A 27,097-nucleotide genomic window follows, 5' to 3' on the forward strand; every position below is an offset into this window, starting at 1 on the left:
AACAAATGTAACACATCTTTATATAGTTAAACAAATACAGCACTTCTTTATATAGTTAAAAAGCAATCTACAACATAAACAAATGTAACACATCTTTACATAGTTAATCAAATGAAACACATCTTTATATAGTTAAAAAATATTCTACAACGTAAACAAATGTAACACATCTTTACATAGTTAATCAAATGAAACACATCTTTATATAGTTAAAAAATATTCTACAACGTAAACAAATGTAACACATCTTTACATAGTTAATCAAATGAAACACATCTTTATATAGGTAAATATTCTACAACGTAAACAAATGTAACACATCTTTACATAGTTAAACAAATGTAACACATCTTTACATAGTTAAATACAGCACTTCTTTGCATAGTTAAACAAATATTTTGCAACACTTGTGTTGTTAGGCAAATTGAAATACTTTGTCTCTGAAAGATTCTTAATACATCTAGTATTTTAGCAGCAAGCCTCTGAGCTTGGTTTGGGTAAGCAGACAAGGATTTTGTTTTGATGTTTGTAGTGCAATGAGTTGAAGCAGGGCTTCACAGGTCCTTGTCAAATACTACCACTGAGCTGTATTCCCAACCTGAGAAGGTTCTAATTATATCTATTTTATTAAGATTTATTTATTTTTATGTATATGAGTACTCTGTCTACATGTATGACTATGCAAAAAGAGGGCATCAGATCCCACTATAGATCATTGTGATTCACCATGTGGTTGCTGGGAATTGAACTTGGGACTTCTGGAAGAGCAGCCACTCTCTTAACCTCTGAGCCATCTCTCCAGCCCCTAAGTCTAATTAAACAGGTAGTAATGGTTTATATTTTCTATTTCTTTAGATAAAGAAACTAGGGGTTTGAGGGCAGGTTGACTATTTGATCTAATTAAACCTATTGATATGAAGTTACTTGTGACCCTCCCTTAAGTCCTCCAGATGCCTAAATCATCTCCAGAGAGGTATTCTCCTCATGGTGTGCTACTATTGCCGCTGGGCCATCATGAAGCAGAGCCTTTCTTAGCCCGCAGTTCTGGAACCCACACAGCAAGCACAGGCTGTAATGCCCATGGTGGATGGCAGTGGGTGCAGGATCTGTGAAAGGACCATGGCTTAAATCAGAGTGGGCTGTGTCTGGCTGGTGTCCCTTTTTTAATGGCTTCGTCCTGAGAATCGGAAGGACCACTTGACAGCACATTTCCAATGATGCCTCCTAGACCTCACTTTTTCAAGTCTCTGTTACCTCCCAGTGCCACCACCCCAAGGACCGAGCTTTCTGTCATGTCAGCCTTTAGGGCACACAGTTAATGTGCACAAACCAGAGCTTCACTCAGGACAGCGCCTGTCTTGCTCAGGTGGTCGCTCTAACCACGCGCCAGCCTTCTTGTTTCCCGCCTCCACCCCATTCACCTTGCTGTGAGAAGGCAGAGCTTTCTATTTCTTTATAATCACTAACATGTATTAATCGTACATGCTAAGGAGTGCTGTGGCATTTCTTTGCCTCAGTCATGTCTGTCTTCCTTCTAGCCTCAGGTCGCCCCCACCTTTCCTTCTCCCACTTCATCCCTCCCCACGGGCTGCAGGGCATCACGCTGCACTGCCTCCCTGGAAGTCCTGGGTGCCACTATTCCTCTCAGACTTGCATATAGCAGTTCACATGCCGCATTAAGTAGACCAAAACGCCTTCTCAAGTCTCAGTGAAAATCTGATTGTTGTTCTCAATATTTATAAGTATCTATTGGGTATACAATTTTTTATTCGATGTATGTCTTCATATTCATAAAAACTTTCATTAAACTCAGTTTATAACATCAGGTGACGAGGCACGTCTGTCCTCCATCACAAGGGTGACTGTGAGGTAGCTGCTTTGTCTCGTCTCCTAGTGTGCATGGTGCTGAGTTTACCTCAGCCGGGAGGACTGACCTTGACCAGTCACCCAGGTGACTGCAAGTGTGGTTCTCTATAGATGCTTCTCATCGGCATGAACTCCAGAAGCATCCCTGTCTTCAGGCAGTTGTTTCTTCTCTTGTCGGGCCTTCCCCTCCTCATTCCAGGAGGGTCAGGATGTGCCTTGTTGTTTTGAAAAGCCTAAACACTTGAAACGTTTATTCTCCAGTGGATTTGAAAGGGGGCTGTTATGAGCCCTGTCTTGATGTGGCAGGGCTCTGAGGGTCTATTTGGATAACACTGAAGACGGGAGGAAATGTGACTCTGTCTGTGGGTTTTAAGCCCCTAAGGTAAGATCAGAAAGCGTCTGGGCTAGTGTGAGCCAAATAGTTGAAGTCATACATTAATTATGGTCATGAATCATTTTTATTTTTAAAGTCTTTACCATTGACAAGGTTGTTTGTATAGTACCAGTGGAGTTCCAGGCACCCCCTAAGTAGCCGCTCTTTGTTGGCGTCTCTCTGGGTTGGTGATGCCCATTGTTTTTATAAAAACTGCTTATGTCCGCTGCCTGTAGTTTTCCTTGATAAACTATTTTGAACTTATAAATGTAGGAAACAGTGATATTTCAGTTAATCTCCTACTCTATCAATCAAAATATCCAGTCTCATGAATGTGCTTATGTTATTCATAAACGCTGGACAATTAGCAACTAAAGTCATTGAGAGCCTCTGTTGTACCACACTCTGTGTGAAGCTTCTAGAATGTGCGTGAGATGAGTGAGTATTCGTGCCTCTCAGAAAGAGCTGCTGAGGAAGGCCAGCAGCACAGAGGCTGTGGCTGAGCTGCCTCTTAGCAGGGTAAGCCTTCACTTACCTGTGAGGGGACAGAGATAAGAAGTGGAAGATCATGTCCAGGTAACTGCCAGTGGGTCAGTACTTCTGAATCTGAAGACATAGGGAGACAAGGCTGTGGATGGAAAGGGTACCGTATCACAAAGACCTTCCCTTGCCTCGTCCAGGTTTCTGTAGAAGTGCCTATGCAAGTATTAGTGTTCCTGAGCACACACACACACCATGTAAGACAATGTTACCATCAGTGTTCCTGAGCACACACACACACATGATGTAAGATCGTGTTACCATCAGTGTTCCTGAGCACACACACACACATGATGTAAGACCGTGTTACCATCAGTGTTCCTGAGCACACACATACACGATGTAAGACCGTGTTACCATCAGTGTTCCTGAGCACACACATACACCATGTAAGACCGTGTTACCATCAGTGTTCCTGAGCACACACATACATGATGTAAGATCGTGTTACCATCAGTGTTCCTGAGCACACACATACACGATGCAAGACCGTGTTACCATCAGTGTTCCTGAGCACACACACACACACACATGATGTAAGACTGTGTTACCATCAGTGTTCCTGAGCACACACTTTTTGTGTGTGTATTTATTGGTGATTGGTTATTTTTTCTTTTGAGAATTGTCTATTCAGTTCATTTGCCCATTCGTTGAACAAATAAACTGGTGTTTAATTTGGAGTTGTTTTATTTTATTTTATTTTGGAATTGAGGACCAAAGTGAGCATCCACAGGATGAAGGCAGCCAATAGAGCCGGGAAAATCTTAATGCTGATGGGATCCATACCTACAGCATATTAAAGAAAAAAACTCGACAGCATGGGGACTTAATTCAGCGGTAGACTGTGATTTTCCCGGCTGTAGGCTGCCGTCATCCTGCGGATGCTGGCTGTGTCCTGCAGCTTTTTAACTTTGCTTTGTCTCACCGTTGGCCGACCCATTGAGCTCCTGGAGTCGTTGCAGAGTGTCTTTGCCTCTGCCTGCATCTTGAAGTTGCCTGTGCCTATATCCTGAAGTATTTTTGTTTGTTTTCTCTAGTAATTTCAGAATTTTAGGACTTAAAGTCTTTGATCCACATTGAATTGGTTTTTTTCAGAGTGAGAGGGGTCTAATTCCATTCTCCAGCTCCCAGCACCCCATTCTCCTTTATGGGGATATCCAGCTCCCAACACCAGTGTGGAAGAGTCTGTCTTTCCTCTGGCATGTCACCCCCCCCCCCCGCCCCGCAGTCCTTTGGTTCTGCTGTTTTCTCCCAGTTTGGAGAACACATTTTCATTTTCCTCATGGCATCTCTAGGTGAACAGACATTCCTGACTATCTATCTATGTATGTATGTATGCATGCGTGTATGTATGCTTCTATATATATGTATGTATGTACCTTTGTGTATATGTATGTATGCATGCATGTATGTATGTGCATCACACGTGTGCCTGGTGCCCATGGAGACCAGAAGAGGACATTGGATCCTCTGGAATTGGAATTATAGATGGCTGTAGCTACTTTGTGGATTCTGGCAACCAAACCTGGGTCCTTTGTAAAACAAGTGTCCTTCACCACTAAGCCATCTTTCCAGCCCCTCGTTTGTTTCTGAGACGGAGTTTCACTACTCTCTCACCACTTTTCTCAAAATCCTGGGCTCAAGCCATCTTGCCTCTGCCAACCAAACATCTGTGTGTATAGAGTACCTGGTTAAAACATCTGTCTGTATAGAGGAGTACCTGGTTAAAACATCTGTCTGTATAGAGGAGTACCTGGTTAAAACATCTGTGTGTATAGAGTACCTGGTTATTGATCTATTTTTTATCTTTTTGTTAGGAGCATATTTCCTTGATCACGCAGTTATAGAAAATCTTGATATCTGACAGATTTAAGATTGGTCTGTTATTTCTAGATTTTGTACCCTTTATATAAATTATATAAATTTATATAAAGTAAGCCCCATGAATCCCCATGTCTCTACTTCCCAGCAGTGAGATCACAAGCTTGTGCTGCCTTGTCCATCTTTTTCAGGGGTGCTGGGAATTGAACTTGGGTCTTCGTGTTGAGCAACAGACTCCTTTCTGACTAAGCCGTCTACTCAGCCCTTCAGCCCGATCATTTTCTAAAGTGATCTAAACCCCTGGAGTCCTTTGCCCTAGCTATGTTGTAGCAGAGAGGTAGACATTCAGAGCACTGTTATTTTAGGACTTATAATTCCTGTTGCTTCATTATATGTTTGAATCTAAAAATAATTGGTTTGTTCAGGATTGGTTCTATTTATCCTAGGAGATTTATAATTCATGTCTGTGACTCTCTGTGTTTAGACTTCGTAATTACCTCACTTACATTTTTCTACCACTTGTATTTCTAGGCTTCATAGAGCCCAGTGTGCAATTAAACAGACTCAGGTAACTGTTCAGAGAATTGGAAAGGAAATTGAAGAAAAACTAAGACTCACATCGACAAGCAATGAGCTGGTAGGTTTTTACATAACTACCTGTTCAAACTCCTTGTTTTCTTCAAGTGATTATCATATTATTCTTGGGGAAAATCTCTAGACAGTGCCTACAATGACGCTAATAATGTTGCATTGAGATGACTGCTGGTGTATTTTAAATATTAGAAGTAAAAGTTCCCATCTGCTAATAGCGTAAGGTAAACCTGCCGTGTTCTGTTAGATGAAACTTGAGATTATGTATAATTACTTGGAGGACGACTAGCAGACTATTTTATTAACGTCTTATAAATGTGAACTCTAAACACGAACTGTATAGTGAGTGAAAAATAGCTGAGCTGCCAGCACGGGGTGGGGCATCAGGGACTCATTTCCCGAAAGTAAGCGTTTGGGTCTATGCCTGTGGCTCAGCCACTAAGAAACCTGCCCCCAAGCCTAGCGACTCGAGTGTGGTCCTTGGGATTCATTTGTCAGAAGGAATGAGTCTATTCCTACACAGTGTCCTCTGACTCCCATGACACACGCACTCACAAATACTAAATAAATAAACACGAAAACCCATTTCAGTGGTATATATGCGTAATGCTGGGTTTAAAGTGGAGACAGTTTCTTAAAATTTAATTTGTACTTTGATTATATTCACCCAGGATTAATTCACTTTTAAAAGATGGGATTTTTAAATTAATGGGATCAAATATAAGAGACCCATTTGTGCGTTTTTGTTTGTTTGCTTCTGGTTTTTGGTTTTTCGAGACAAGGTTTCTCTGTAGCTTTAGAGACTGTCCTGGAACTAACTCTTGTAGACCAGGCTATCCTCGAACTCACAGAGATCCACCTGACTCTGCCTCCCAAGTGCTGGGATTAAAGTTGTGAGCCACCACCACCCAGCGAGACCCATTTGTGAGCAATGTTTACCTTTAGAGAAATGTGGGTTTGGTGAGGCATTCCAAAGAAATCATAACCTCAGTCCAGCTGGCTGGATTACAGATGTTCATAAAGTCTGATGCTGTTTTATACTCTCCCTCAGGAGGGGGAGAGTGACCGCTTTGGAATGACTTCTGTCTCTGTGAGCCCAGTGTGAGCACTAAGTTACACTTTGCTTCAGATGAATCCGTGTGACTCTGCGTAGTTTCTATGTACCAGGGTTACAAAGACACTTAAAACCCACAAATGGCCATGAAGTCACAGTAATCTTTTGCCCACAGGAACTATTATCTCACATACACAGCCTCTTCCTGCTGTCAATCGCACGCTCATCGAAAGGCACCTGTTACACAGTCACGTGCCCCTGGAGTTGAGGGGGCGTGTGTGCAGGCACCTATGCAGTTCTCTCTCCTAGGACCACACAGTCACGTGTCCGTGGAGTTACGGGGGGGCGTGTGTGCAGGCACCTATGCAGTTCTCGCTCCTAGGACCACACAGTCACGTATCCATGGAGTTACGGGGGTCATGTATGCAGGCACCTATGCAATTCTGTCCTAGGACCACACAGTCACGTGTCTGTGGAGTTAGGCGGGGGGCGTGTGTGCAGGCACCTATGCAGTTCTCTCTCCTAGGACCACACAGTCACGTATCCATGGAGTTACGGGGGTCATGTATACAGGCACCTATGCAGTTCTGTCCCAGGACCACACAGTCACGTGTCTGTGGAGTTAGGCGGGGGGCGTGTGTGCAGGCACCTATGCAGTTCTCTCTCCTAGGACCACACAGTCACGTGTCCATGGAGTTACGGGGGGCATGTGTGCAGGCACCTATGCAGTTCTGTCCCAGGACCACACAGTCACGTGTCCATGGAGTTACGGGGGCGGGGGGGGGGGGCGGGAGCGTGTGTGCAGGCACCTATGCAGTTCTCTCTCCTGGGAATTGAGCTGATAGTGTGTGTTCAGTCTGTGGGAATTTGCTGATATTGGCTGTCCATACATGCACTTGTGCTGTGCCTGACACACAGTAGGTGTCTGGTGGTCCCCACATACCTGTACTAGCTGCTTGTTTCTTCTTTGCCTGTGGGAACTCCTCCATGCTAGAGAAACAGCTGTCTCTTGTGTTATAACTTAGGATCAATAAAAGACTAAATTCCAGGCCATGAGTATATTGTAGGGGGAGGAAAAAGTATCAGGTTTTAATCCTTTCTGCACTGCACAAAAACACTGCATTTTTAAGACCCTTGCCTGGGGAGAACTTGCTAGGTCTTATTTTTCTTACTTTTCTCTCCCAGGCAAGACTGGGAAATGACTTGTGTCATTGAGTGGTGGCGTGTGCTTTGTCTCAGTGTGGAAACATGTATGCTTAATCCTGTTTTTCTAAAATATAAGTGGTGACACACGGGGCAAGGTGATAGAATGTGCGAGTTTACCAAGGTCGGGTTCACAGGGTCACTCCGTGTTTTTACGCTGCCGAGTTTGCACAGAAGGAAGTCAAGGGAGTTTTGAACTGGAAGTGAACCTAGAAGCCACCTAGTCCCCTAATAACCCCACTGAAAATCACACCCCAGTACAGTTCCCTCCCCTGCGTGGTTTTTCTCTGTAATATTTATTACCATGTAGCATGATATCTATTTTAATATGTTTTTGTCTCTCTAAACTCTGTGAGGCTTAGGAACCCCCCTCCTACTTCTCCCTCTTCCTTCAGTCTCCCTCCCTCCCCCCCTCCCTCCCTTCTTCCTTCCTACCCAACCTCCCCTCCCATTTGATTCCCAGAATCTAGGCAAATGTTTGCTCATGGTAAATGTGAAGTAAGTATTAAGTGTTTATTGAATTTAAGAACGGATCCATTAGACTCATCAGTTAGAGTGCTTGATTCTCTTCCAGGGTTGACTCCAGCTGCCACATGGGGAGACCCACAACTGTCTATAGCTCAAGCTCTAGGGGACTGATACCCTCTTCTGGCCTCCACGTGCACTTGTACATACTTGTACATGTGGCATACATACACACAGAGACACTCAGATATATACATCAATAAAAGTTAAAATAGAAAAGGAATGGATCCAACACGGTGCCTCGTTATAAACCATAAGTTTACTTGTGGCATAGGAGAAGTACGGTTACCTTCCTTTGTAAATTGGTCCATGTCCTTTTGCTCCTTCCCAACTATTTTTAGTACATAAGACTCACTCTTCATGTTAGCCCAAGCGGAGGCACAGTGAAAGGCGTATTCGATGCTGAAATCAAGCAGTCATCCTTTTCAGACCTCTTCCCAATTAGCCTTAAGTAAGATACAGAGTTTACAGTCGATGTCTTGCAGAGATTTGGAAATTTCTCACCTTACATCCATGCCGAACATGAGCACTGGCTTTTAATTGTATTTCCTAGGAAATGTCTGATGCCACCACGGTGGCCTTTGACATTATGTCTGGGGTCTGTTAGCTGCTTTTGTTGCGGTGACTGTATGTCTTCTAAGTGTTTTGTTTTGTTGTGGCTCTATGCTAGAGCACATTGGTTGAGTTTAGAATGTTAGCCCTACTTTGTATTCCCGGGGATATCCTCATGGTCATAATAAATTATTTTTAGCCTTTTTCTGTGTTCAATTTGTTTAAAAATTTAGAGAATGTTTTGTTTTTATTTTCAGGGGGAATATTGGTCTGCATTTTGTTTTTCTTAATATCTCTTCTGTGTTGGTGGAATGTATGTGTGTGCAGTTGCAGGCCTACGCCACTTAGTGAGATCAAGGCCAGCCTGAGATAGATAAATGATAAATACTCTCTTTTGCTATCGTTTGGTGTTCTTTCCTCTGTGGTGCTCTGTGTTTGCCCTGTCTTAGCCCTGGCATCAGCCATCTCTCACCAGAATGCTGCTCTTTAGGTTGGCTGACGGTATTTAGAAACGAGATCTGGTCACTGGGTGTGCTTCTTGCTTTTAACGCCCTCTCAGTGGATGTGGCTATCTCTGTATGAATGTATACCTATCTGTAGGAAAATAAACACGAGTTCATAATAATGTTTTCAGTTCTAATGCCACAGAGTTTATTCTGGCTTTCTCCTTCATTTTGTTTATTTGCAGTATCTTTTTCTGATAGTGAGAAACCTGGCTCTCATTAAGTACAATGTATTTATCTGTTAAGTCTTGGCATATGTGTAAAGATGTGTAAAGCGGTTCCGATTTCTTTTTCCATTTGTTTTGTTATTTTAATTACTAATGTGTATTAGATCTCTATATTAATGGACTTCACGGTGACATTTCCACATATACATGTATCATGCTTTCATCATATCTGCCCTCCCAAATGCCCCTCCTAGTCCCCTCCCCCCTTCGTTCTTCTTTAGGGCCATCTGCTACATTGTTTTTATTTTTGGCTTTTGCTGATGAGAGAAGACATGCAGTACTCTTTTCCAATTTTAATTAGAATTTTTTTCAGCCTTACTTGGAGGGTTTTGTTTGTTTATTTATTTCTAAATGTTTTTCGCCTGCATGTGTCTACACACTGCATGTGTGCCTGTTGCCCACGGAAAACGGAAGAAGGCATGAGATCCATAGAATTGGAGTTACATGAAACTGACCCGCCATGTGAGTGTAGAGAATCAACCTTGGCTCTTCCGGAAGAGCATCCAGCACTGAGTGCTGAGCTGTCTTTCCAGTGCTTATTAATAATATATGTGATGTATATTTATTTCTATTTACAAGTTCTTTTCCTGATATGTATTTCAGGAAAATGTTCTTTAAGTCTGAGGCTTGCATTTTTTTCTTTTAAGAAAACAATTTGTTAGCCGGGCGGTGGTGGCACACGCCTTTAATCCCAGCACTCGGGAGGCAGAGGCAGGCGGATCTCTGTGAGTTCGAGACCAGCCTGGTCTACAAGAGCTAGTTCCAGGACAGGCTCCAAAACCACAGAGAAACCCTGTCTCAAAAAACCAATTTGTTTTAAAGATTATTTATTTTTTCCTTTATGATATGAATGTTTTGCCTCTGTGTGTGTGTGTGTGTGTGTGTGTGTGTGTGTGTGTGTGTGTATACACCACATACATGTCTGGTGCCACTAGAGGTCAGGAAGGGGCTTTGGATCCCCTGGACTGAAGTTCCAGGTAGTTGTGAACCATCTGATGTGTGGGTATCAAGAACCTAACCCAGGTCCTCTGCAAGAGCAGGAAGCATTCTTAACTATGGAGCCATCTCTCCAGCCTGCGCTTTGTTGTTGTTCTTAAAGTTGATTGAAATCTACTGTATTTGTATATATGTTTGTGTGTTTGTGGGTGTGTGCGTGTCTCTGTGTGTGTGTGCCTATGTATGTGTGTGTTGGATGCGCAGTGGAAGCCAGAGAACCCCCTCAGGTTCAGGACCCTGGACCTTGGTTTGGGTTTTTTGGTTTTGACACAGGGTTTCTCTGTGTAGCCCTGACTGGCCTGGAACTGCTCTGTAGAGCAGGCTGGCCTCAGACTCACAGAGCTCACCCGCCTCTGCCTCCCCAGCGCTGCGGCTGCAGGCTTGTGCTGGTCGTCATGCCCAGCTGGTCTAGGTTTCACATGAGTTCAGGGGGTTGAACTCAGGCATTCATGTTTGCATGGCGAACACTTTTCCAAATGAGTCGTCTGATGTATTTTTTTCTTTATGTTTTATGTCTTTCCTCTGGTCTTTATAAAAATCTTTTGTGTAATTCAAGATTACAGGAATTTTCTGCTGTTTTTTTTTTCTAGAAGTTTTAGAGTTTGGGCTTTGTGTTTAGATCTGTGATCCATTTCAAGTTATTATTTTTTTTAACTTAATGAAGAAAGAGTAAAACATTCCCCCAAACTGATGTTCGGTTGACAGAACAGTACTTGGTGAGCAGCTTTTCCTCCCCCCATTAATTACCCTGACATGTTTGTCTAAAGTCAGCTGACCACATGCGCGTGTGTGTGCATCTGTTTCGTCTCCATCTCATGGACCTGTTGGCCTATCTTCCTCGGCACCGAGCTGCCATGACTGTAGGTTCATCAGAAAAGCCAGGCAGGGCAAATACTCACACACTCTCTCTCTCTCACGTGTGCGCGCGCGCGCACACACACACACACACACACGGTTCTTTATTTTGCTGAATGAGTTTTATAGCTAGTTTTTCAGTTTTTACCAGAGAGCCTGTTGGAATTTTCACAAGGATTTGTGGAGTTTCCCTCTGAACAATGTGGAGGTCCCCAGCCTGTGAATGTGACGATTATGTTTTATGCAGACTTTCCTTTAACTCTCTCAATCATACCTTCAGGCTCCTTTGCTAGAGTTCGGGCAAGCTCAAGGCAGCATGGCAGGTTCAGCCAGGTGTGGGAGTGCAACCCAGAAAGCCCGGCTAGAGGAGGAAGTCAGGCCCTGCGAGAAGAATGCTGTTCTAGCTTCATCAGGTCTGACATCAGCAATGGCCTGCACTGGCTCGGGATTTATCTTCCTAGTTTAACTCATGAATGGCTTACATGGTTTTCTGCATAAGATGAAGCAATCATGGTTGTTAATAGAGCAAGCTACATTGTTTTAGCTTCAAATTTTAATATTTTTTGCAATACTGTTGCTTGAATCTAAGCATATATTACTCTTGCATTTCCAAAGTAGCCCTGAACTGATGACAGTTTGTGGCGTTTTGTGTCGTGTTAGGTTTGATCTGGGGACACTGAGACGAGTGAGGCTCTGGTACAGGGCAGGGCGGCCTTGCATAGCCACCGCTCGTTTTCCTTTTGTCCCCAGTCACATCTTGACTAGACACAGAAACCTCCTAGACCTCTCACTAATCTCTAGCTCTCCACTAGATTTTATCTTTTTTTTATCCGTGATTAGAGTGGTTTGCTTTCCATCTGAGCGTATTCCTGAGTGGCTTTGAGTGTTTATCTGGTTCTTATAACACCTTCGCTGGCTTGTGGTCGCCCATATTGATCTTCTCTCCTAGAGAGTGAGTCACATTCTCTGACCCTTCATGGATTGAGCAATATTGCACACCACCCCGGACATTCTGAGTGTGACCTGGAGACTTGGCTTTGGAGGATGTATTTTAGTGCATAGTCCACCCCGGACATTCTGAGTGTGACCTGGAGACTTGGCTTTGGAGGATGTATTTTAGCGCGTAGTCCACTCGCTTTAACTCAAACTGCTGTGCCTCCAGCCTTCATGGCTCTCATTCCAGCTTAATTTTTCATTCTCGACCATGAGCAGTTTTGTATTCATCTACACACATGTGCCTTTGGGGTTAGTCTGAGAGTTCATTGATTTGAACAGAATTTGGGGGTACCTATTTTCTGTCTTCCCCGATTCTGCCATCCTGCTGGCCTCTAGAGCCACTTCCAGGGCTTTCAGGGCAAAGCCACAGAATAAAGAGGAGATTGCCTGCGTGTGTCGTGTGCCTAATCCGGACGTGGACTCTTCAGAGCAGCATGCCCTGGACCACTCAAGAAATGTGCGGTTTCTTCATACATTCGATTCATTACAAGACTAGTTTGTAGGCACTTATTCTTATTTAGAAGCTCAACTCTTATCATAATTTAATCTTCTGCCCATACCTGAGTCCTAGGACTGATAATGCTACTGAGTCTATGGAATTAATAAATTGGGTTAAATATGTTCTGAGGAAGCATTCTCTCTTAATGATCCACTCGTAGATGGAAGAAAAACAACCTGTAAGTGACATTTGGAAGCAATTTGTTAACTTCCACAGTTCTGAGACATTTTCTAGATTGTTAATTACTTCCAGTTGCTGGCGCTGACTACGGATAAGATAAAACATGCTCTAATCACTAATTTCTCAAATGTTTTGCTCTTAGGATCCTTAAATATGTTAATTGTGATAATCTCTAAGAATTTAGGCTGTACTATTAATTATGTTAGAAGTCAAACCTGGGAAATTAGAAAGATTTTTCTAATTAATTTTAAAGTGCCAGTAGCAAATCTATGTTAGTATAGCAGATTTTTATGAGAAATTAGTGCTTTTTTTTTAAAATAGAAAAGGGGAGTTTTTGTTTTGTTTTTTTGACTGCATCTTTATCAAACTGAGTTCTTGCTAATAAGAGATGATGAGGTGGCTCGCTGGGTGAAGACACAGGCCACCACACCCGACGAGCCGAGTTCAGAGATGGCAGGGAGAGAGCTGACTCCCAACGATGTTCTCTGACCGTGACACGGGTGCTCTGGCTTGTGCACGCGTGGGCGCACACACAAATACATATCACAGTTTGGTGGTGAGTCCTTTGCAGCACCCAAGTAGACGGTCACGTGCGCCATACATGGAGGAACATGACCATGGAAGGGGCCCCAACCGCTCAGTGTTTTAAACCTTCATAATCCCAGGACGGTCGTTTCGGAACTTATGTCTGAGGAGTTTCAGCTCCGGTGTGATCTATGAGAAAATACTTGCTTGTGTTAATATATTATTTATAGATCAAGCTGCCATTTTTAAATGATTGTTTAATGTTTCCCATGATTTTCTTTTAAAGACCCGTTAAGTAGGAATGTGTGCTTGCAAACGTGCATGTCTGTGATTTCTGAGAGGTGGACGAAGTCTAATTAAAGGTGATAGATCATCGGGGTGGATGTGTGACATTAGCTGTACGTGCATGGCAGAGCTGAGTGGAGTGCAGCCCCCGGTAGAAGGTACTTATGTTGTGCTAAGAGCTGCAATCAGCTCTCCTTTGAAGTATGAACAAGGAAGCAGAGCCATGCACACGGGCAGGGTTTGTTTACTCCTCAGAAACGAGAGCCAGCAATCCTGGTTTGAGCTAATGGATCTCTTTCTGTACGTGAGCCAGCATCCTCACATGGGCCATAGCACAAACACGCTGCGCTCACGCCTCCTCATGTTAACTTTGTATTTAGATTAACTTGTAAGTTTTGTACTTTGAAAAAAGAAAACATCCCCAGTTTGAGTGTGCACCCGGGAACAGAGCAAGTTACCTCCACTAGCCACATCGTGTTTACTTAAAAAATGCTTCCCCCCTCTTCCTCTCTCTGCCCAAGTAAACTTCTGAAGAGTTTATTTATTTTCCCCTCAGTGATGTCAGAGGACCCAAGACTTCTGATCACTAAAGAAAACCCTACTAATCACTAAAGAAAACCCTACTGGGCTCCTTTTTTCCCCCCAAATAATTCTTTAATTTCAATTATAAAACATTTCTAATCTCAGTGATTTAAAAAAATCCATTTATTTATTTGTTTGTTTGTTCATGTGCCATGGTACTCACATGGAGGCCAAACAGGTTTGTGGAGTGAATTCTCTCCTACCACGTGAGTTCCAGGAGTTGAGCGCCTGTCGCGAGGCTCAGCAGCCAGCGCCTTAGGCTCTGAGCCAGCTTATCAGCCACTCTCTCTCTCCCTCTCTCTGTCTCTTTCTCTCTCTTTCCTTCCCTCCCTTCCTTTCTTTTTTAATTCATATATATTTTAAAGATTTATTTATTAAGTATACAGTATTCTGCCAGCATGCATACCTGCAGGCCAGAAGAAGAAGTCATCAGATCTCATTATTGATGGTTGTGAGCCACCCACGTGGTTACTGGGAATTGAACTCAGGGCCTCTGGAAGAGCAGCCAGCGCTCTTAACCTTTGAACCATCTCCCCAGCCCTATATTTTATTTTTATTTTATGTGCATTGGTGTTTTTGCCAGCAGTGTTGGGTCTCCTGGAACTGGATTTACAGAGAGTTGTGAGCTGCCATGTGAGTGTTGGGAACTGGTGCCAGGTCCTCTGGAAGAGCAGTCAGTGTTATTAACCGCTGAGCCATCTCTCCAGCCCCGTTCAGTCATTTTTAAATGTATAGTTTATTGGTATTAATACATCCATAGTGTTGTGCAGTCACGCCTACCACCTGTCACCAAAGCTTTCATAGCTGTTTAGTACTGACTCCCGTCCTCTTCGCTCCCACGCCCTGCCACCTTGCTGTCTGGGGTTCACATTCCTTCTCGTTCCTTACCACCCGACTCCTGCTGGCGATGAACCCAGGGCCTTGCCTGCAGTCGGCATGTGCTCTGCCGCTGAGCTGCATCCCCTCACAGAAATGGAGTCGACTTAGAGGGGCTGCTTACACCTTGTTCGTTTCATTTAACATAATAATCTTAAAGATTTTTCCACGTCATTGTGTGTGCCAGGGTTCCTCCCTTTTTCAAATAGAATATTCCACGTACACACTACATTTTGCTTTTTCACCAAAAAAATGGGTGAAAAGTGGGTACTTAGTCTCTTCCGTGTTTTAGAACACCCTTGATCTTTGGGTCTTTGTTTTCATGGTGTTTTGGCAAAACATAATAGACATCTAAGTTAGTAGAAAGCAGCTGAAACTGTGTAGTAGGTCCCTCACATGTTTGTACTGCTCGAAAAATTACTTAGGGCATTGTTTTTAAGGGCATATTTCCTCATCTTTCAAGCCTAATGTAATGGTTAGGAAATAAGGTTTTGTTCTGTTGTCTTGGCCTGTGTGTTGCTAGTGGATTTTCGTGCCATCTGTTTAGAGTGGTTATTTCAGGGATGAGGAGAGAGCACTCTGGGTGAGAAAGGATTGCCACAGAATGCTTTCAACACAAAACCCAGAACCGTTTGTTTGTTTGTTTGTTTGTTTGCTTTGGCACTTGCTTCTATAGGGTCATATCACCATGCCTCTCACTCAGTTCCAGTTTTCTTTATTGTCTATAAATCCATCAAGGTCTTCCTTTGAGAATTTCAAGCAGCTTATTCCACATTTTGTTAATTTTAGTTTATTAAATAAGTGTATTTTTCTATTATACTCATAATTAGCTTTGTCATACTTTTGGAAAAGACAGCAATTTACCAGGCATGGCCAAATTACAATTTGATTAATATTCATATTATGGAAAATCATGAAAAGTATATTATTGATACCATGTAATGGAGACCAGCAAAGATACGTCCTAATAGTGCATGTTTGTGTGAGCAGGGAAAAAAACTACCTTCATTGTTCAGTCAGGATGGCAGATTTGTAAGTGAAAGCAGTTCCAGAGAAGATATTGTCCCCTTTTGCACACCTGCATGCACATATATGCGTGCATGTGTGTGTGGTATGCATATTATCTGTACACATTGATATCAGATGCCGTTCTTCCTTAGCTTGCTATTGTGATGTGTTTGAATGACAACCAGCCTGCACCTCTGGAATAAATATCATTTGACTGTGATGCATCATTCTATTACACCATTAGATCTGACTGCCTGGTATTTTGTGTGATCTTTGTCTGCTTGTGTGTTTAGCTCGTGTTCCCAACACTGTTAATGTTCCCTCTGCTTCTTACTTCCACTAGAGATTTGAGTTCCTAGACAAGGTTCGTTTCTACTTGTGCTTCCTTACTTCTGTCTTTAAGTCATGGCTGCTGATAATTACACAAAGATCTGTAGGTTAGTGAGTATTTGGCCGCTATTGGTTTGAAGCATGGTGGATGTACAGTTATAGCTGTGACTTTCTTTATATCCATAAATTTTCCTGTGATTTTACTTACCTAGAAAAAAGAAAGCGAATGTCTGCGGTTAAAAATTTTGGTGCTTCGAAACGAACTGGAAAGACAGAAGAAAGCCCTGGGCCGGGAGGTGGCCTTCCTGCAGAAGCAGCAAGTGGCTCTCCAGGACACGGGTGAGTAGCCTCCCTCTGGGCTCCATGTTCCTTCTTTCCATAGGTTCAAATACACATCTTGGCAGGTGCCACCCCTGCCCGGTTCACGTACCAATCTTTATATATAACCATTACTAAAGACTGGCAACCCTGTGGCATGCTCTGGTGCTTCCCACCATCCTCCATGATTCCAACCACACTAACCAGGAACCTTTACTTATGAGACCAGAGACTGGTTTTACCTAATTATACACTTTATAGAAATCATATGTACACCTTTGTGTGCTAGCTTTTCAATGTGTTTGTTAGAGTCATCCTTGCCTTCCTGTAACTATAATTGACTCTTGAAGCCATTATGCAAATACATATTTATTTATTTATTTATTTGCTTTCACTGTTGGTAGTCTCCAGTTTGAGACTATTACAATTATCCCTTCCATGTGTGTTCTAGCACGTGTTTCTTAATGGAGATAAAAATGCATTTCAGTTGGCTAGAAAATGAGGAGTAAATCACAGGATCGTAGTTTGGCTACCTCTCTTCAGGTCTAGTAAATGGTGTTTAAAGCTTTTCCAAAAGAGCTTTTTATTTGCCTGACTCCATCTTTGCCCTGCGTCCTGGTCTGTGTGCACATTTGGTCTTCATGAGGTGTGTAGGGTTTGCCCTTGAAGTTTTGGGTTCCGTTCTTGCAGTGCTATTGTACACACTTTAGATGAGTCTTTGGTAAGGTGTCAGTTGATGTCTTTTGGCTGTTCTTTATGGATGAAGGGACTGTCTTCGGCATGTGCAGCTGGAGCATGGTCCCCACCCTTAGCTCGCGGCCTCGTTCATTCTTCAAGTCTATGTTTGAGGCTTCAGGGCCTGGTTTAAGAAACACTGGCCTTCTGTGTGTTCTTCAGAACTCTTTACGGTTTTAGTGTCCACATTCACACCATCAGCTCGTCTGGAATCGGTTGTATGCCCATGGTTAATATTAGTGTCCTGTTCCTCGGAAACCCACTGTGCACCCTGTTCACTTTGGTGTGAGTTAGGTCAGGGTCGCCTGCTCCAGATCTGTGCAGGGCCCTCTGCTCCAGCCCATTCTAATACCTCTCACTTCTGTAGATTTTTATTTTCCTGGTGTTTGTTGTTTGTTGAAGTTCCTCAATTTAGTTGTTTTCCTTCCAAATCATCTTGATTGTTTGCATTTTCATAGGAATTTCTAGACAAAACAGAAAGCCTTGCTAGGAATTTAATGGGGCTGGACTATATTATATGGAGAATTGTGGGAAATGGAATCTCAAGGTTTTGTCTCCCACCCCAAGAAATCCCATGTGCCATTGTTTGTTAGATCTTCTTCACAACATACTGTAATGCTGGGTCTCTGTGTAACTGAAGTTAATCCTGTTCTCTGTGCCTTATAAGACTAGTGTAGTTCTGTTTGATTTTTATTTCCTATTTGCTGATGGTATTTATAATTGGCTTTTCTTTAAAGTGATACTGATTTTTATATTATGTTCAAAAGAAATTTTGACAGGAGAGACGACTCAGTGATTAAGAGCATTGACTGCTCTTTCAGAGGACCTGAGTTTGATTCTCAGCACCCACAGAGTGATTCACAACCATCCATAATTCCATTCCGGGGGAATTCAACACCCATTTTTGACCTTCATGGGTATAAGGTACACATGTTATACACAGACATACATGCAGGCAAAATACCCGTGCATACCAAATAATAAAATAATTTTTAATGATTCAGTTTACTTGGGCAGTGGTGACTCAAGCCTTTAATCCCAGCACTCGAGAGGCAGAGGCAGGTAGATCCTACAAAGACAGAATAATGACAGTTCTTTGTCATGATGCATCAGACCCGTTGATTTTAACACCGAGGCATCAGGAAGTTAGGATCTAATGTTGATTCTATGGTAAAGCACTGGACTGTAGCTGGATACAGACAGTGACCAAGTCTTGATAAACTTTGGGGGTACTCTTGCTCACCAAGGCCATACTTAGTAGGCAGACACATACTTACAAGTCTGAGCCTGAGAGCCTGGTGAGGGGACAAGGTCAGGAATGTTTGATATTTGATCTTGATTTTGCTGCTTATTCTTCTGATAGCCCTAAAGGAATTGCTTCTGCATCTTCTGTTCAGTACATGGCCACATAGAACAGAGCCATGAGGATTCACTTGTGTGGACGATTTGAACACACCAAGTGCCTGTTCTATCTGCCTGATTTTGGTGATAAAAATCCGTTGCAAGATGATAGAAAGAGATGAGATAGAGTTTCTGTTCCTGCTGTTGGCTTTCCAAGTGATTTTAACTCCTGAGGGCCTAATTAGCCCCTGCACCTCAAAGGCAGGGGTTCTCAACTTGCCTGCAGCAGCTTTCAGCTGAGCCATGAGTAGATCTCTTCAAAACTGATGTTTGTTAATGTGCATATTTATTTATTCCAGAAAGATATGAGTAGTTGGTTTCCCTGTTAGGGAGTCAAGCCAAGTAATTCTCTCAGTAACTGCTATGCTGCTGGCAAGGTCTCTCGTCCGACTCAGTCCGTACATCTTTATAGATCCAACATTTTACCAAAGTCGGGCTGCTGGGAACGAGGTTCAGAAAGAAACATGGAACCCTGTTCTTAAGGAAAGGTGTTCAGATCTCTTACGACTAGATGTTTTCCAAGAGTGTAGTTCTCCAGTATTTGTAGGAGGAGGCTGCTTTTCCCCGAGTTGGTTGTGATCGTACCTGGGGCCGTATGAGTGCCTCGCAGGCGTGCTGCCAGTAGTACTGATAATGTGATTCTCCTGTCTTGAGCTCCATCTCAGCCAAGGAGTGCTAGGATTACAAATGCCTGCCTCCACATACAGTTTTTTTCATGAGTTTCATGAATCAAACTCAGGCAGGTTGGGGCTGGAGAGATGGCTCAGAGGTTAAGAGCAGTGACTGTTCCTCCAGAGGTCCTGAGTTCTAGTCCCAGCAACCACATGGTGGCTCACAATCATCTGTACTGAAATCTGGTGCCCTCTTCTGTCATGCAGGTGTACATGCAAGCAGAACACTTGTATTTAATAAATAAATCTTTAAAAAAAAAAAAAAAAAAAAACCAGGCAGGTCTTGAGACTTGTGAAGCAAGTGCATTTTCCCATGGCACTATCTTGCCGGCTCCTAATGCCCGACTTAGCATCGTCTTCCTCGGAACTGTTGGTGTTGTACTCAGCTTCCAAGAGGCAGTAGAAACCAGACAGCTTCTGGATGGGGAGTGAAGAAGACACATCACAGACACAAAGCAAGCTTCAGGTCTTACTTTCAAGACTATTAAATATACTTATGGCAATTTATTCTGGTATTGTCTCAAATGAATTATAAAAAGGGTAAAGATACTTATATAAAGAAATAAAACACCTGACAGAATTATATTTTGGTTTACTAGTTTTTCCACTTGCTCCCCCCAAATTTCAGGAAGTGCCACTTAGTAATAACACATTGTAATAAGATAGTTTAGTGTTGAAGTAAAATAATGATCACGAGGCATGTAAGGGACACAAGACAAGCTCGGTATGGCATGTGTGGGCATGTGTGGGTGCAGTGTGAGCACCTTTGTTCAATCACTCAGATCACTCAGATACCATTAGTGGAAGGAGCACAGTGATGCATTGGTGTGAGGAACTGGGGGTGCCTTGATGCATTGGTGTGAGGTAGAACCCAGTGATGTGTTGGTGTAAGGTGGAGTTGAATTTAAAGGAGTTCAGAGTTGACTTGGAAGTATTTCCTTTTTCCATGAATGAGACAAAGCTGAGAAAATTACAGCATGGGCAGTTTGCTTACATATTACTGATGACCAGAATTCCACAATATCCTAGTGTTTCTCTAGCCTGTGAGGTGAGGTCACTATCCAATTATTAGAGCTAGGGAAGAAAAGCTTGAGAATTACAGGGACTGGTCTTCTCCAGAAGTGTGAAAGCAAAATAGAGAATCAAGCTAGGCTTGCGAGGCAAGGCACCTCCTTGTGCTTTGTGGTTATTTTAGGCAATATTTCAAGCGAGCTGTGTAGCTTTGCTTACCCCCTTGGGCCTTCATGGGGTATGCACAGAGCGTCCAAATGTTGGGGGAAAGTGAAACCATCCCTATTTAAGACTTTGTTGGGTGAGTGGTGATATTTGTAATTCCAACACTCTGAAAGCTTGTGCTGGTTGTTTAGCCTAGACAAAGTCCAGACTTGTCTAGAGGCTTGAGTGTAGCATAAGTAATATTTTAGTTAGATATATCATGTGGGCTCTCCAAAGAGTCAAAACCCCAAAGTCGAAGCTTCCGTTCTAAGACCTAAAGTGAGTGTTGCCCGCATCAGTCAGAACAGTTGTGTAGAAGTATAAAAGCAACCAGTTGCTTCCCGTCCCAGCTTCAAGGGAACAGTTCCTTAAAGGGAGGAAATTTTAATCTATGAAAAGGACAGCATCCTAGTTCTGGTACAGAAAATATGGCTTGGTGGGGAGAGAACTTTCGCAGTCCAAGAATATTGATTTTAGTCATCTGACATCACATGTAAAACTCAAATGATAGTTTATTGGTTTTAACTCTGACTTTGACAGGAGCTGGCCAGTGGCCAATCTGAGACCAAATTCTCTGGGTGAAAGAAAGCCTGAAGAAGCTGTGTTTTGTTTTCTTGATGGAAGCAATGTTCATATTCTTTGGCTGTCAAATTTATAGGCACCAACAGTGACATTTGGTTGTTAAAACCATAGCGCTTGCCTGTGTTCCATTGCACAGAGGCTCCATCTCCGCAGGGTGGAACGTTGGTATACGCCTAGATGGGGAGACAGTTCTGAAGGTAGTTTGTGGAATGGCAAATGAATCATTTTTTTCATTCTCTTCCAAACACCCATTGATAGAAGTGATAAAGACATAAGGGATAAATCCATAGCCATGGTGGGAACAAAACAGTCCTCAAAGATCCAGCATAGAGAAGTCCATTTGGATAAATAAAGTAGAGGAAAAATGCTACCCAGATAGAGATGGAAGGGCTGCGTTCTGGCTTCCTAGCAGAGAGCCCTCTGGGATTTTAAACTTGCAGTTCCCAGGCATAATCAGTAGGAGTTGAGAAGGGCAGTAGCAGGGAGGTGGGCCTGTGGAAGGAACGTTTGATAACAATTTATTTTCACTGCTTTCCATATGTAATGAATTCTTGACCTTGTTTGGTTCAATGGAATAAGCATTTGAATACTGGTCAGGAAGAGTGGAGGTGAAAGTGACTGTGCACTCAGAGGAAGCAGGAAAGATGACTCTGCTCAGGGCAGGGCCACCCTGTGTCAGGTCAGCACCAAAGTAACACAGGAAAGACGGCTGTACTCAGGACGGGGCCACCCTGTGCCAGCCTAGAACAGAAGAGAGGAGTTTGATGTCTAAGCCAACAAAAAGGAGACAATGCTCAAAGTCACTGCTTTTCTTACATCATCAGAGAACTACAATCTCAGGCAGCTGAAATCCAGGTGTGTTCAGAGACAAGCAGGAAGCCATGCTGCTCACCACAGACAGAACACGGGAGACATCGGGGGCTCTGTAGAAGAATTCAGCTGAAGCTTTTATCCCTTGTTCCTGGCCGGGTTTGGGCTTGTGTGATAGTCACAGGAAGACTGAGGACGTGGCAGGATCCCTTTGTATGAACAGCAGCTGTACGCCCTTAGGAGAAGAGCCAAAAACCCTGCAATTCTAGGGACAGATAAAACCCTCGTGTTCCTGAAAGACAAATGAGCAGGCACAATTGAAGATAGAAAGTGAAACACATCTTTGAGTTACTGATCGAACACAGGGAGAAAATGGGTCAAAATAAACGACCTTAACATTCCTGTTGTGGAACTCTGTCCTCCATGCCATATGGAGTCAGAACAGCTGTGACTTCCCAGAGACTCTCACGTACGTTCCCTCTTTGGTGCCCCTTAGAGGTTCAGGAGCCAGAGTCCTTGTCACAGGAGGCCCCGCCCCTTCCTAAGGATGTAACCCTTTAATGGTTGTTGGAGGAGCGAGACATTTTCTTGAGTGGTGTATCTGCACAGAAGTTGCCCGTGCTTCTCTAAGTCTTCCCAAACTAGACTTCTGTAAAATCATTTGCTTGGTCTGTCTTTGTTGTCCTGTCTGGGGTAAGGAGGTGTTTATTCCATCTCTCCAGGAATCAATAACCCAGCAGAACTATTTCTCTTGAATACAAGCACACTGGCTTTGTGGTTTTTGTCATATCAACCAAGAAATCTAAAAATATTATCTGGCACTAAGAAAGACACAAATATAAGATTATTAAAATCACAGAGTAGTTTTCTCAGCAAAGTAAAAATAAACTATAAATTGCTGTCAGAAAGATATCTGGAAAATTCCAAAAACTTAGGTATTATGCAACGCATGTACTACAAGCCACGGGTCAGAAAGAAGAAACGCTGAGGCAAATCAGGGAGCATTTTGAACTGAGTGAAGATATAACATGAATGTTAAAGGAATATGTAAAATAACAAAAAAAAAGCTTAGAGGAAAATCTGACACCTCTATTTAAAAAGAAGAGGAAAGGCCTCAAATCAATAACCTAAGCAAGGAGAAGGAAGACAAGCTGAGCCCATTTTAGACAGAGGGAAGGCACTGGTAAAGGACAGAAATTCACAAGCGGAAAATGAGCACAGCGTGTCAGCGAAACTAAAGTCAGTTATTTGGAGAGGTTGTTAGGATATTTAAACGGAGGCTGGGTATAGTGATGCACGCCTTTAATCCCAGCACATAGGAGGCAGAGGCAGGAGGATCTCTGTGAGTTCAACGCAACACAGTGAGACCCTGTCTCAGTTCATTAGTTGATTATCTTATTAGCTAGTATCCAGAACAACAAAGTACAAAGAGAGAAGGCACAGGTGACCAGCATCAGGAATCAGGCGTCACTACAGGTCCTATGCAGTAAAGCAACGATAAAGTCCAAGCAGGATGGGACAGCCCGTCACAATGGCACCACAGCAAGGACGCAGAGAGTCCTCTGTCTAAATCTAGGGCCACTTGATCATTAACATATGTGGGTGGTGAGTGTGAACCTAATGTCGTTTAAAATCATTAAGATGAAAGTTTCAGGAAGGATATTTAGCTTCTGAAGATGACTGGGGTTCCTTGATTAAGTTTGGGGTCTTACTTAGTCTTCCATTTATTGTCTTTATAGTTGAAAGAGAAGAAAAAGGAGCTTAGAGAACCCTTGGGTATAAATTGCTTAGGGCCAGGGGTTTGGTTTTGTGGTCCCGCATTTGTCTAGCATGACTGGAGTCCTTGGTTAAATTAACAAACAAATGCTGCTTAAGTGTGGATTTTGTGCTAAGGTCCAAGTCGGCCCGTTCTCTGATCTTCCCTAGGTGGGCAGGCATGCAGAAGAGTTCAGTTGTTCTTCTTACCGCATCACAGTTGATGAAGCAAAGTCCTTTGACAAATGCACAGCTTAGTGTGTCAGGAGCCAGAGGACCTGGAGATGTAATCAGGCCTGGGCTGTCAAGAATACCAGTGCTCATTTTCTTAGAGTGGAGGGTGGGAAAGGATTTTATTATCACAAGACTGAGCTTCAGACACTCGATATAGTCACAGAATTCAGGCATATGAACCCACACCAGTCATTAACATACTAAAGCAAGAACCAAGAGGAAATGAAATGTTTTGTAATAGGATTCAAGTATGAACCTGTGAGATAAAAATGTATAATCGTGCTACAAACACATCTATAAAGGTGAGTTTTTATACAGCCATAACCTCAAGCTGTCACCATGTAAAAACACTTGTGACATAATGTGGAAAGATCAGAATGCACATTTCCTGTGCCCTGTGATTTTCACTAAAATATATACAAGCAAGATGAAGGTTCATAAAACTGCTTATATGAACTGTAGTGTAGCAGTCAAAATACAGGTAACTTTCCTGTTCTGCGTTTTATATTCTCAAGAATGTTATGTCAAGTTTGTGGTTGAAAATGAGTTACCCCGTCTTTCAGGAGTGAAGTCTGAAGTTTGAAAGTCTCATAAAGGTTTCTTGGTCAATGTCCAGAACCTCATGGGCAGAGTCTGAGTCCTGCTGCTTGGCTTCTGCTAGAGACTGGACCACTGTCGACTGAGCCCATAGCAGTTCGTCTGGTTAACCCATCTCAAAACCCTCTGCACCGATGTCCCTTTGCCGGTTAACTCGCTACCCCCTTCACAGCCAGGACAGAGGCCGAGCTCTGCCTGGGCCGACGTGGCTGAGCTGAGCTCTGTGTGTGCGGATGTGGCTGAGCATCACGTCCGCAGTGAGGCTGAGCTCTGCGTAGGTGGATGTGGCTGAGCACCGTGTCCGCAGTGAGGCTGTGTCGTCCGCAGTGAGGTCGAGCTTTGCGTGGGCGGATGTGGCTGAGCATCAGGTCCGCAGTGAGGCTGAGCTCTGCGTGTGCGGATGTGGCTGAGTGTCGTGTCCGCAGTGAGGTCGAGCTCTGCGTGGGCAGATGTGGCTGAGCACCGTGTCCGCAGTGAGGCTGAGTGTTGTGTCCTCAGTGAGGTCGAGCTCTGCGTGGATGGATGTGGCAGAGCATCACGTCCGCAGTGAGGCTGAGTGTCGTGTCCGCAGTGAGGCTGAGCTCTGCGTGTGCGGATGTGGCTGAGCACCGTGTCCGCAGTGAGGCTGAGTGTCGTGTCCGCAGTGAGGTCGAGCTCTGCGTGGGCGGATGTGGCTGAGCATCACGTCCGCAGTGAGGCTGAGCTCTGAGTGTGCTGATGTGGCTGAGCATCATGTCCGCAGTGAGGTCGAGCTCTGCGTGGGCGGATGTGGCTGAGCATCGTGTCTGCAGTGTTTCATTTGCCATTGTTGTCTCTGTCCTTCGCCCCTATAGGAAGCGCGTTTTCGACTGAGCATGGCAAGCTCCAGCATCAGAAGGAATCCCTGGGCGAGCTGAGGAAGGAGTGCACCGCGAAAAGGTAAACGCAGCTGAGCACAGCTTCTCTGAGTGTTACGGTACAGGGACATTACGAATAGCAGCGTCTTAAAAGGCTGCTACTGACTTACATCCTGTGTGTCCGTGTGTCTCAGCACCCCGTTCAGGAACTCCACAGATACTGTGAATACTGACTGTATGTTTGTACTACACTAGCGCCTAAGCCTCGAACACAGTTTCTCCATGCCCAGGCCACAGCACTGCCACTTACAGCATCTCTAGCCTTCCATGCCCTTTCAGTGGCTTCTGCTTCTTGGTATTGCATTTGATTACCTCAACAATACCTAGAATGTTTCTCTAATTGCCGCCTCTCCAACTTTCCAGCCTCCCCCACTCCCTACCCCCCCCCCGCCCCGATGCTGCTATTATTTGGGCTTTTCTCTTAAAATATCATTTTTGTCCTGTATTTTCCTCTTCCCAATATGGTGATTCTTTGCTGAATTTTCAAATCCCCTCTGACAAACCGGCATTGTACAGCTGTAGCTGGTTTTATTTTCCCCTCACACTAGCTGCCCTGCCCATAGCTCAGGGTCACCCCTGGGCTTTCTCAACCCTTTTCTCACTCCTGTGGCAGGTTCTATCGTGTCAGAGTTTCCTTTGAGGAACTTTAGCAGTGGAGGACTCAAGAATCTTAGACCTACAACAAAAGAGAGAATATCTGTTCTATTCCCCAGCGTGCAGACAGGAAAGCTGGGTTCTGAGACGCGCTCTGTCCAGTTCGCTGGCAGAGCCATCAAGTTATTAAGGACTCTTCAGACAGGAGACTTCACAATACTTTTGACCCCAGATTTTCCCATCAAGCAGAATTGTGTGTCTTGTGGTTTAATTCAGTTCTGGCACTGCCTGGATACCTCCTGACAGTTCCTCCAGACTAACACTTGTGAGGAGATAACCTTCACAAACCCCAGATGGTGGCCTGTGTTTGCCACCAGCCAGCTATAAATAGTGATTCCCACAAACTCATCCTTTAGTTCAGTTTATTGACAATTTACTCCAGGGCCTCACAGACTCAGGCAAACACTGTTTACCGGTTTATCATAAGGGTTGCCAAGAATTCAAGTAGACAGCCAGGTGGAGGAGGCTCTGACTTCTCGCTGGGCTTGCCGTCCTCCAGGCCCATCCCTACCTGGAACGCACCAGACCGTGTCCTTCAGGAGTGATGCAGGGATTGCTCTGCAGCCCATCCAGCACCTTCATGGGAGGAGGGGAGAGTGCAGCTGAAAACTCACCCTCTACTGCTTGGGCTTTGTAGTGAACCAGCTCTGTCCTTGGGATGTCTACCCTGGCTCACCTCATTACCTTGATGAGATTATCATCATTCAGAAACTTTCAGAGGAGTTGGGTGCTCTTGACTAGAAATTGGAGCAAAGTCCACACACCAGCCAGTATACAGAGGCCCTTGGCAGCATCCTGGCCTCCCCTCTGCTCTCACCTGCAGTCTGTTCAATGCCTTTTGT

The 27,097-nt window shown here is 43.8% G+C and overlaps 1 protein-coding gene across 1 annotated transcript in view; it reads left to right on the forward strand.

Moving 5' to 3' along the window:
* Positions 1-27,097, forward strand: part of Uvrag (UV radiation resistance associated) — a 210,849-nt gene that overhangs the window by 87,938 nt on the left and 95,814 nt on the right. The window contains exons 7-9 of the mRNA XM_057756560.1: positions 5,132-5,237; positions 16,600-16,726; positions 25,539-25,623. Of these exons, the coding sequence (XP_057612543.1) occupies positions 5,132-5,237; positions 16,600-16,726; positions 25,539-25,623 (318 nt within the window). The remainder of the gene's footprint in view (positions 1-5,131; positions 5,238-16,599; positions 16,727-25,538; positions 25,624-27,097) is intronic.

This window comes from Chionomys nivalis, chromosome 23, assembly GCF_950005125.1.
Source record: "Chionomys nivalis chromosome 23, mChiNiv1.1, whole genome shotgun sequence".
In the NCBI taxonomy this organism is placed as follows: Eukaryota; Metazoa; Chordata; class Mammalia; order Rodentia; family Cricetidae; genus Chionomys; species Chionomys nivalis.